The 9973-nt window shown below is 43.2% G+C and overlaps 1 protein-coding gene across 1 annotated transcript; it reads left to right on the forward strand.

The window, feature by feature from the left end:
* On the forward strand, positions 1–4717 carry LOC134213831 (putative lipid scramblase CLPTM1). Its single transcript, XM_062693221.1, has 3 exons — positions 1–356; positions 2024–3638; positions 3905–4717. The coding sequence occupies exons 1-3, from the start codon at positions 255–257 to the stop codon at positions 4213–4215; spliced, it is 2028 nt and encodes a 675-aa protein (XP_062549205.1). The 5' UTR covers positions 1–254; the 3' UTR covers positions 4216–4717.
* Positions 4718–9973: the final 5256 nt, after the last annotated feature.

The following is a 9973-nucleotide window of genomic DNA, read 5'->3' on the forward strand; positions in this document are numbered from 1 at the left end:
GTTTGTCAAAAGTCGGCAGCAAAGTCATCCGATTAATTTTCACTCTCAGCTGTCTGACTTTTTCTTCCTTCGTTGTCGCGCTCCGGAACTCTTCTGCCGTGGCCTGATTCAATTTCCTCGCGGAACAGTATCGTGGTTTGTTTCGAAATCTGGATTATTACGTGAATTAATTGTAGCGGCAATCGGCCGACTGTTATCTCACTACGGGAACGGAATCAGAGTCCCACAAAACGTCAGCCACTGATTGAGTCGAAATGCCCGAACAGCGACAGGGCGACGGCGAAGGCCCTGGGACACCTGCCGGAGGTGAAGGACAACCACTGGTGGCTAACAATGGAAACGCACCCGATCAAGCCGTAAGTACCTGGGAGACGGAAATGGGTTTTATTTATGCCTCGTCATACAGAGATAATCTCCGAATCTGAAACGGATCGGATGATTGGCGCTGCTAAATCCATAAATAAACAGATCACGCTGCGAATAATTAGGGTGGAATGACTTTGGTTGGGACGATTGTTCTGTGCTCTGATTAGTTACGCATTTTATATTAGATATAAAATATTTACTTGCCATGAGATGTGTTAATACTTTGCCACAAAATTCTTCCACTTTGTAACTTCACAGATATATATATATTTTGACCTCAACAGAACATCTTCAGTATGTTGTACGTGAGCAAAGTGGTAGAATTACATGGATTTCATTCACATCCCATTTTTATCACCTCTCTGGTAAATTTGATTTTAGTGATAAAATAGAGAATGTGACAGAATCGGGAAACAATTTATCGTTTATTTTCGAACTCATTACAAAACGAAAAGCAGCCGATAATGAATAAAAATGCGTAAACTGTATATGTACACTATTTCTTGTCATAAATCTTACAAAAGCCTAAACAGATAAATTGAATTGAATTGTCTTTATTTGAGAGGCATTTAGCCCTTGGCTGGCTCACCCTGGCTATTTAAAAATGATAATTATACTCACAAAAAGAGAAAGACGACTAAAATTATAGGAATTTTACTAGATGAAAAAATTGGATAAGGGAAGATCCATTAATTACGTAACGCAAAAATTGGCTATTTTCAACCAACTTCCCCCCTATGTCATACTTTTTGTATGAAACATCTGAAAATGTATGGATCGTCATACTTTGATCAGCCCACTCCCCTCCCCCTCTAAGCGTTACGCTAATTTGTGGACACTCCCTAAAAAAAGTGATTGTAATTGTAAAAGTGATAAAATCGGGTCAACACTGTAAGTAATACTAACCTGGCTAGTATTGCACTCAAGCTCTAAAAATAAGTATCTATAAACGGTTTTATCAATAAATTCACTATTTATACTGTCCATAAAAGCATAACTTATATATAGAATGGGAATCAATCAAACGAGTCGTCATGTCAACCATGCTTTTGGCAAAGACTATATATTGTTTAATTTATTTACATTTCAAAAGTAGCTTGTAAAGAAATAATCGTAATAGTGTTAGATTTCAACTAGTTTGGGATTTATTCACATTGGTATACATAGTTATTTCCCTTATATTTACTGTCCCGTGCAAATTTTAATTCCTGTCTAAAAATATTGTTTTCAGTGCAATAAAACACAGTTGCCACGCGTTCTTTAAAAACCAAACTACATCACTAACCCATCACAACAAAATAACGCCTTCAGTGGGTTCTGTTGTACTATTGATTGTAATATTTTCATAACTTATTGCGTTTGAATTTCCTCGAACATTCCTTGTGTATCAGAGCGTATTATGTCCAAATTTTTAATTTTGATTTGTTTATTTGTGTATTTCTCTTACATCAACAGGCATGTTATTGCCCCAATGATGCGACTTAAAATTAAAGGAGCAAGTACATAAAAATACATTAAAAAAACCCATAAAAAACGTCGTGATTTATGAAACTCTCATGGCAAAACAACTCAATCTGCTGAACCCGTAATTTTATCTATACTGGAAAGATGTTATGCTTCACTATTTATATAATTTTCATTTTTTTTTGTCATTCAGCAAGCACGTCAGCCAACCAGAGCGGAATCTTTCTTTGCTATCACAAAATCTCTTATCCTGCGGGCCTTGGTTATTTACTTCATCTCGTATATGTTCCGGCGACCAGCTCCGAATGCAGAGGTCAACAACCAGTCAGGGAGCGCAGCTCAGAGCAAAATCACGGCGTGGAATCTGTTCGAAAACGGCACCATGTTCGACTTGCATGTGTACATCTCGGAGGACGCCGCGAATGTGGACTTCAACGATCCCAGCGCATTGATTTGGCTTCAGGAGGATCTGATGTATGGAGATTGGTACGGTGGCCGCGATGGGGATGGCATATACACGATCAATACTCAGATCAAGGCATCAGAACGGCTCATGAACAACGGATCCATCTATCTCCATACGTATGTCACGCGAGCTGGGAAGAGTCCAAATCCAGCTGCTGGAGAAGACTTTGCTGGAAAATACATGGGATATGCTGCCGGAATGCTGAGCAAATACAAGAAAATCAAACGAGTGAAGACGCACAATCTGCTAGCTGGAGACAAGGAAAAGTTTGAAAAGGAATTAGATAATGCCCTGGTAGAAGACCGGATAGTAGCCCACTGGCATCCAAATTTGACAATCAATCTGGTGACTGATCAAACGAATTGGGTCAAAGGTTCAGTTCCTCCTCCGTTGGACGAATATGTAAAATTCTTGCCAGGAGCTCAAACATATCTCCCAATCGTTTTTTACAATGACTACTGGAACATGTTACGCGAATATCAGCCGATCAATGAAACTACCCCAGTGTTGCAACTGAATCTCTGCTATCAACCGCTTTCCCTATTCAAGTGGCAATTGTATGCTGCCCAAACAATGCGCAATAAGTGGACAAACAACATCTTTGGAGAAGCCTTGGCTGGTGGAACCGAATCAGACGAAGATCAGGATTCCCTCAAAGAAACTTTGCTGGAAACCAATCCCTACCTTTTGGGCATCACCATCGCAGTTTCTATTTTACACAGCATTTTCGAATTGCTGGCATTCAAAAACGATATCCAATTCTGGAAGGATAGAAAGTCGCTGGAAGGTCTATCCGTGCGATCGGTCTTTTTCAATGTATTCCAATCATTGATCGTGCTGTTATACGTTTTGGACAACGAGACAAATTTCATGATCAAGGTCAGTTGCTTCATCGGGCTAGGTATTGAAGTCTGGAAGATTCAGAAAGTGGTCAACATCAACATAAATAAGGAGGACCTCATGTTTGGTTTCCTTCCTCGGATAAGTTTCTCAGATAAGGGATCTTACGTGGAGTCCAGCACGAGGCAGTACGACAACATGGCTTTCAAGTATCTTGGCTGGGCTTGCTTCCCGTTGTTGATCGCGTATGGCATCTACTCCGTCATCTATCATGAACACAAAGGGTGGTACTCCTTCGTTCTCAACATGCTCTACGGATATCTGCTAACGTTCGGATTCATCATGATGACGCCTCAGCTGTTCATCAACTACAAGTTGAAATCTGTAGCCCATCTTCCGTGGCGAATGATGACGTACAAATTTTTGAATACATTCATCGACGACATTTTTGCATTCGTGATCAAAATGCCTACCATGTACCGGCTGGGTTGCTTCAGAGATGGTAAGCGCACTATAATATTAAATTAATCCCTCAAATGTGTTTAAAGTTATGAATCAGTTTTGATATCTAGTTATTATTTAGGTTTCAAAAAACTAGCTATGTTTAAAATTATTAGATGCCAAGAAAGTTCGAACTACTATCTTTAAACCAGTAAAAACCTGATTCCTAACTGTTGGCATAACAACACATCGCAAGGTCTTATCAGTATTTTATAAGCTGATTCATCCATCATACGATTAACCTCTTATACCTTTCCCGTCCTACAGATATCGTCTTCTTCATCTTCCTCTACCAACGTTGGATCTACAAGGTAGATTCGAAGCGAATCAATGAGTTCGGTTTTTCGGCAGAAATGCTGGAAGAACAAGCAGCCAAAGCTAAGCAGACTAACGCACTTACTGGTAGCAGTACCGGTGCAGCAGAACCAGTGGGAACGCCTGGTGCCGCAAGTGGTGCTTCCTCCGATGAATCTAAAAGCCAACCGTCGTCTCCCAACGCTGGTGCCAGGAAGCGGAAAAATAAAAAATCTTCACCCAAAGCTAAGGCTGACGCTGGGGGCGACAAGAAGGGCAACTAAAACCCCGCGGTTAGTTTGTTTTTCTCATATTTTGTTTGTTCCACGCTAAGTTCGTCGTTCAATGCCACTTTTGTCTGCAACCGGGTCCGACAACTTGACTCATTATTATTTTCGTATTATAGGCAGTTAAGAGATTCGTCTATAAATTATGAAACTTTCTTTGTTGTTGTTATACCATCCATCCGGTGGTACAATCGTGTATTTTTGTTGGAAATATTCCTAGCAACTCAAATCCCAATGATCTGCTGTAGCAGTTTTTAAATGATTGAAAACCTATATCAATGTTCGCCCAGATGTTTATTTCCATGTGAATATGTTCAAATAAACCAGAGCAAGAAGGAGCGTTTATAATTGTAAAACTATACATAGTAAGATTCATCGGACGACTAATATATTTAACCACTGTGTAGCTAAAAATATAGAACTGCGTAGTATTGTATAACTTAAACTCCGGGAAACGAACCCAATATGAATGAAGATAATAAAGATAATGTATTCAAAACTTCTTACTCGTTTATTTGCTTATTAGAAACACTCCCACTCGTACTTGTACTATCGTACAAAGCAATACAAAACACATGCGCCAGTCGTAACGTCCGGGGAACATCGTCGGGGCAACAACGATTACCACGTATGAACCACAATGATCCCGCAGTATCAAATTGATCATGCAAAGCCGTAGGCCAGTAGCTCATCTGGGACATGATCTGTTTAGCAGCTATGTTCACCGCATTTCAGCTATTCCCATCCCGGCACATTCTCTTGGTGATGTTGACCGAGGTTGTGTTCTTGCCACTAACTAGCAGAGCATGACATTTCGCTCCTTATCAAACCGTGGTCATGCAAACATCACGTGCTCCACCGATTCTATTTCACTTATGCCTACCGGAGAGACTAGGAACTGTGCATATCCAAACATGTAAAGACACTTCTTTAAAAAAAAACAATGTTAATAAGATAAAACTTGTGTGAGGGACAGTTAATCTGATATGTCCCCTATTCAGACAGAATGTATACCACTTTCCAGAAAACCGTTTCCCAGGCAGAATGCACTGTTCCTAGAACGCCTGATCAGCATCAATGTGCCAACGAACGATAAGCCTGATGAAGGATGAGTTCTATGAGAGCCTACCAACGATAATGATCTGCGACTTGTGACCTTTGCTGCTGCTAGAGGGATGGCAATCAGCGGTACCTACTTCGCTCGTAAGAATATCCGCAAACACACCTTGCAACATCCAAGTGGAGATACTTGCTCACATATAGCCCACGTGCTGATCGACGGACGACATTTCTCGGATGTTAGGATGTAAGGTCGTTCAGAGGTCCGAACATTTACTATGATCACTATCTTGTAGTTGCAAAAATTCGGGCGCAACTTTCCAGCGTCACGAATTCACGAAACAACAGGTAAAAATGAAATGTTGGGTAAAGCGTACCATTGGTACTTCGCGTACCTGGAGAAATAAAATAGACCCCATCTAGCGGTCCTTAGCCTTTTACCCAGCAACTCCTATCCCTACCTCCTCGTGGTGCTGGCCGGGATACGAGCAACCTTAGGGAAGATCGGGTAACCAACCCCGGTGGGAACTATGGTCGTATGCTGACAGAGAAGGGAGGGTTTGCTCTCCGGAGGTGCAATTCTTACTGAGCGTCTGTTCTCCATGTCAGGATCGGCTGCTCATCGTCCGAGTGCCAGCGAGGGACTCTAAGTGAAACTGTGTCAGGTGTTTGGTGTCAGGCCATGCAAGCCAGCCTTTAAAAAAGCATATCAACAAGAGAGTACGGACCGAAACCATCGGCGAAAACCTCTGCGACGAAAAGCGACTAGCGATTGGAAACTCGGTTCGTGGAACTAAAAATCTCAACTTCATCGGGAGCATAAGCATACTCACCGATTAACGCCGCATCGTAGCGCTGCAGGAGGTTTATTGGAGTTGGGGGACCAATGGTGCGAACGTTTAGAGGTAATCATACCATCTACCAGAGCTGCGGCAACACACATGAGCTGAGAACAGCTTTCATAGTGATGGTCGATTTGCAAAGGCGCGTGATCGGGTGGTGGCCGATCAACGAGAGAATGTGCAGGTTGAGGATCAAAGGCCGGTTCTTCAACTTCAGCATTATCAACGTCCATAGCTTACACTCAGGAAGCATAAGGACGCATTCTACGTGCAGATGGAACGTGAGTACAACAGCTGCCCAAACCACGACGTCAAAATCATCATAGGACGTTTGAATGATCAGGTTGGAGGAGGAGTTTAGACCAAGGTTTAGACCGACTATTGGGAAGCTCAGCGCTCACCGGCTGACGAACGAAAACGGCCTACGACTAATTGATTTCACCGCCTCCAAGAATATGGTCATTCGCAGCATCTACTTCAAACACAGCCCGGTACATCTGGAGATCACCACTGCAGACAGAATCACAAATCGACCACGTTCTGATTGATGGACGGCACTTCTCCGACATTATCGACGTCAGGACATATCGTGGCGCTAACATCGACTCTGACCACTATTTATCTGGTGATGGTTAAACTGCGCCCAAAACTATCCGTCATCGACAATGTTCGGTACCGACGATCGCCGCGGTACGACCTAGAGCGACCGGAGCAATCTGATGTCGCCACTGCATACGCGCAGCATCTCGAGACAGCGTTGCCGGACGAGGGTGAGCCGAAATGTGCAGGGATAAGGATGGGAGGATCTTGACGGACGAACATGTGGTGATCGAAAGGTGGAAGTAGCACTACCAGGAACGTTTGAATGGCGAGTGAAAATCAAGGCAGCCAAGGAGCTGACTACGTCAGTTCAGCGGACGATGGAAGCCAACCAGTCCCCACCTTGAGGGAAGTTAAGGATGCCATCCAACAGCTAAAGACCAATAAAGCAGCTGGTAAGGATGGTGTCAAAGCTGAGCTCATCAAGGTGGGCCCAGAAAAGCTGACCACTTGCCTGCACAAACTGATAGTCAGAATCTGGGAAACTAAACAGCTACCGGAGGAGTGGAAGGAAGACGTTATATCTTGGGTTATATGCCCCATCTACAAGAAAGGCGACAAGCTGGAGTGTGAGAACTTTGGAGCGATCACCATCCGCCTACAAAGTGATATTCTATCATCTTCCGTAGTCTGTCATCATTAGTGAATGAGTTCGTGGGAAGATATCAAGCCGGCTTCGTTGACGGCCGCTCAACAACGGACCAGATATTTACTGTACGGCAAATCCTTAAAAAATGCCGAGAATATCAGGTCCCAACGCACCATCTGTTCATTGATTTCAAGGCGGCATACGACAGTATAGACCGCGTAGGGCTACGGAAAATTATGGACGAGAACAGCTTCCCTGGGAGGTTTACCAGACTGATCAAAGCAACGGTGGATGTGCAAAACTTTGTGAAGATTTCGGGCGAACACTCCAGTTCGTTCGAATCGCGCCGGGGACTAAGACAAGGTGATGGACTTTCGTGCCTGTTGTTCAACATTGCGCTAGAAGGTGTCATGCGGAGAGCCGGGTGTAACAGCCGGGATTCGATTTTCAACAGATCCGGTCAATTTATTTGTTTCGCAGATACATGGACGTTGTCGGCCGAACATTTGCAAAGGTGGCAGAACTGTACACCCGAATGCATCTTAGACGCACTATACATGCTTAAGCAATTGTGAGCGGAACAGAACGCGACAGGGCCCGCCTGGGAAGCAATGTTACGATAGACGGGGATACCTTCGAGATGGTCGAGGAATTCGTCTACCTTGGATCCTTGCTAACGGCTGATAACAATGTTAATCGTGAAATACGAAGGCGCATCATCTGTGGAAGTCGCGCTTGCTACGGGCTCCAGAAGCAATTGCGGTCAAAAAAGATTCACCACGGCACCAAATGTGTCATGTACAAGACGCTGAAAAGACCAGTAGTCTTCTACGGACATTAAACATGGACAATGCTCGAGGAGGACTTGCAAGCACTTGGAGTATTCAAGAGACGGGTGCTTAGAACCATCTTTGACGGTGTGTGGCAGCGAATAATGAACCACGTGCTCGCCCTGCTCTACGGCGAACCCTGTATCCAGAAGGTAGCTAAAGCCGGAAGGGTACGATGGGCAGAGCGTGTTGCTAGAATGCCAGACAGCAACCCTGCAAAGATGGTGTTCGCTTCCGATCCGGCAGGTACGAGACGGCGTGAGCGCAGCGAGCGAGGTGGACAGACCATAGGTGCAAAACGACTTGGATAGCGTGGGGCGCATTCGAAGATGGAGAGATGCGGCCTCGAACCGTGTATTGTGGCGTCAAATTGTTGATTCTGTGTTATCTGTTTAGATGTAAACCACAGACAAACAGACATAACACTCATGAATTCTCATCGTTTACTGATTAAATGAGGCCCTCCTTAGCCGTGCGGTAAGACGCGCGGCTACAAAGCAAGACCATGCTGAGGGTGGTTGGGTTCGATTCCCGGTGCCGGTCTAGGCAATTTTCGGATTGGAAATTGTCTCGACTTCCCTGGGCATAAAAGTATCATCGTGTTAGTCTCATGATATACGAATGTAAAAATGGTAACCTGGCTTAGAAACCTCGCAGTTAATAACTGTGGAAGTGCTTAATGAACACTAAGCTGCGAGGCGGCTCTGTCCCAGTGTGGGGATGTAATGCCAATAAGAAGAAGAAGAAGACTGATTAAATGGTTAAATTTGTTGAATGTTGGACAAGTCTAATGTTATGTGTACGATGTTTATAATCCCTTGCCAGCCCTGTGAATATGTTGTTGTCTATTGTATGTTGAATGTAAATAGAAATAAATAAAACGACCACCGCGGAGAGCGAATCGCTTGTGTTTTCTCGTCCACTTTACGCGTCCGAAATACCCCGCCGGGAGTTGTGTCGGTTCCGCTGTGTACCGTGGGAAGCCTCCGTGATAACTTCCCACAAAATTAAAATGTCGTCGACGACGACGACGATGAATTCTCGCTTAACTTTTCAAAAGGACCTAAGTAACATTTTTTTCATGAAATTGATTTGAATAGCAATCAAAAGCTTTCATGTGTTTTTCTGTTGATTGCGCTATTCAAAATTAATTCATGAAAATAATGCTACTTTAGGTCCTTTGAAAAGTTGGCGAGAATTTGATGAGTGAATGTTCAATGTGTTATGCCTGTTTGTCTGTGTGAAAACTAAATAAATAAAAATGATGTGCTTCCGAAGCGTTTCCCGATGAAAACAAATCCTATCTAGGGATCCTATATTAAGAGATGTGCGAATACTTTTCCAGACGATTTAGCAACGCTGTTACTTTCGTAAACAAACGCTGCCAGCACTTGCCGCAGTGAAAATGTTTAGCTTGCACATGACTTTACATTCGAAGACATTTTTGATTATTTTGTCTATCCTCTAGCAGTGAATTTTTGCTAAAATTAAAGAAATACGAATGTATACACGATATAAGGCATCAACTAGACTTCTTTTACTTACGAAAGCAAAACAAATTGTTTATTCGATAAAACTTTTCATAATTTTTTTTTTACCAAAATCGCAATACCTTTCGATCTGCAACAATAACAATGTTCATTTGGCTCAGGTTTTGACAGTTCTCAATGCTCGATTGGCTCAAGATGGCCGCTTTCGCATATCTCTGAATGTAGGATCCCTAATCCTATCCTCCCCATAAGGCTATCTGACGTTTATCATCTTTCTCTTGCACGCGCACGGACGGGATAGGGTTTGTTTTCATACGGAAACGCTTCCGAAGCGTTTCCGTATGA

This window comes from Armigeres subalbatus, chromosome 2, assembly GCF_024139115.2.
Source record: "Armigeres subalbatus isolate Guangzhou_Male chromosome 2, GZ_Asu_2, whole genome shotgun sequence".
Taxonomy (NCBI): Eukaryota; Metazoa; Arthropoda; class Insecta; order Diptera; family Culicidae; genus Armigeres; species Armigeres subalbatus.

What these genes read in the sequence shown, in the direction of transcription:
- LOC134213831 (XM_062693221.1), top strand. Translation starts at nt 255, where the DNA reads ATGCCCGAACAGCGACAGGGCGACGGCGAAGGCCCTGGGACACCTGCC. An exon ending in GAAACGCACCCGATCAAGCC is followed by an intron (nt 357 to 2,023) that starts GTAAGTACCTGG and finishes TTTGTCATTCAG; the next exon opens with CAAGCACGTCAGCCAACCAG. An exon ending in GCTGGGTTGCTTCAGAGATG is followed by an intron (nt 3,639 to 3,904) that starts GTAAGCGCACTA and finishes CCCGTCCTACAG; the next exon opens with ATATCGTCTTCTTCATCTTC.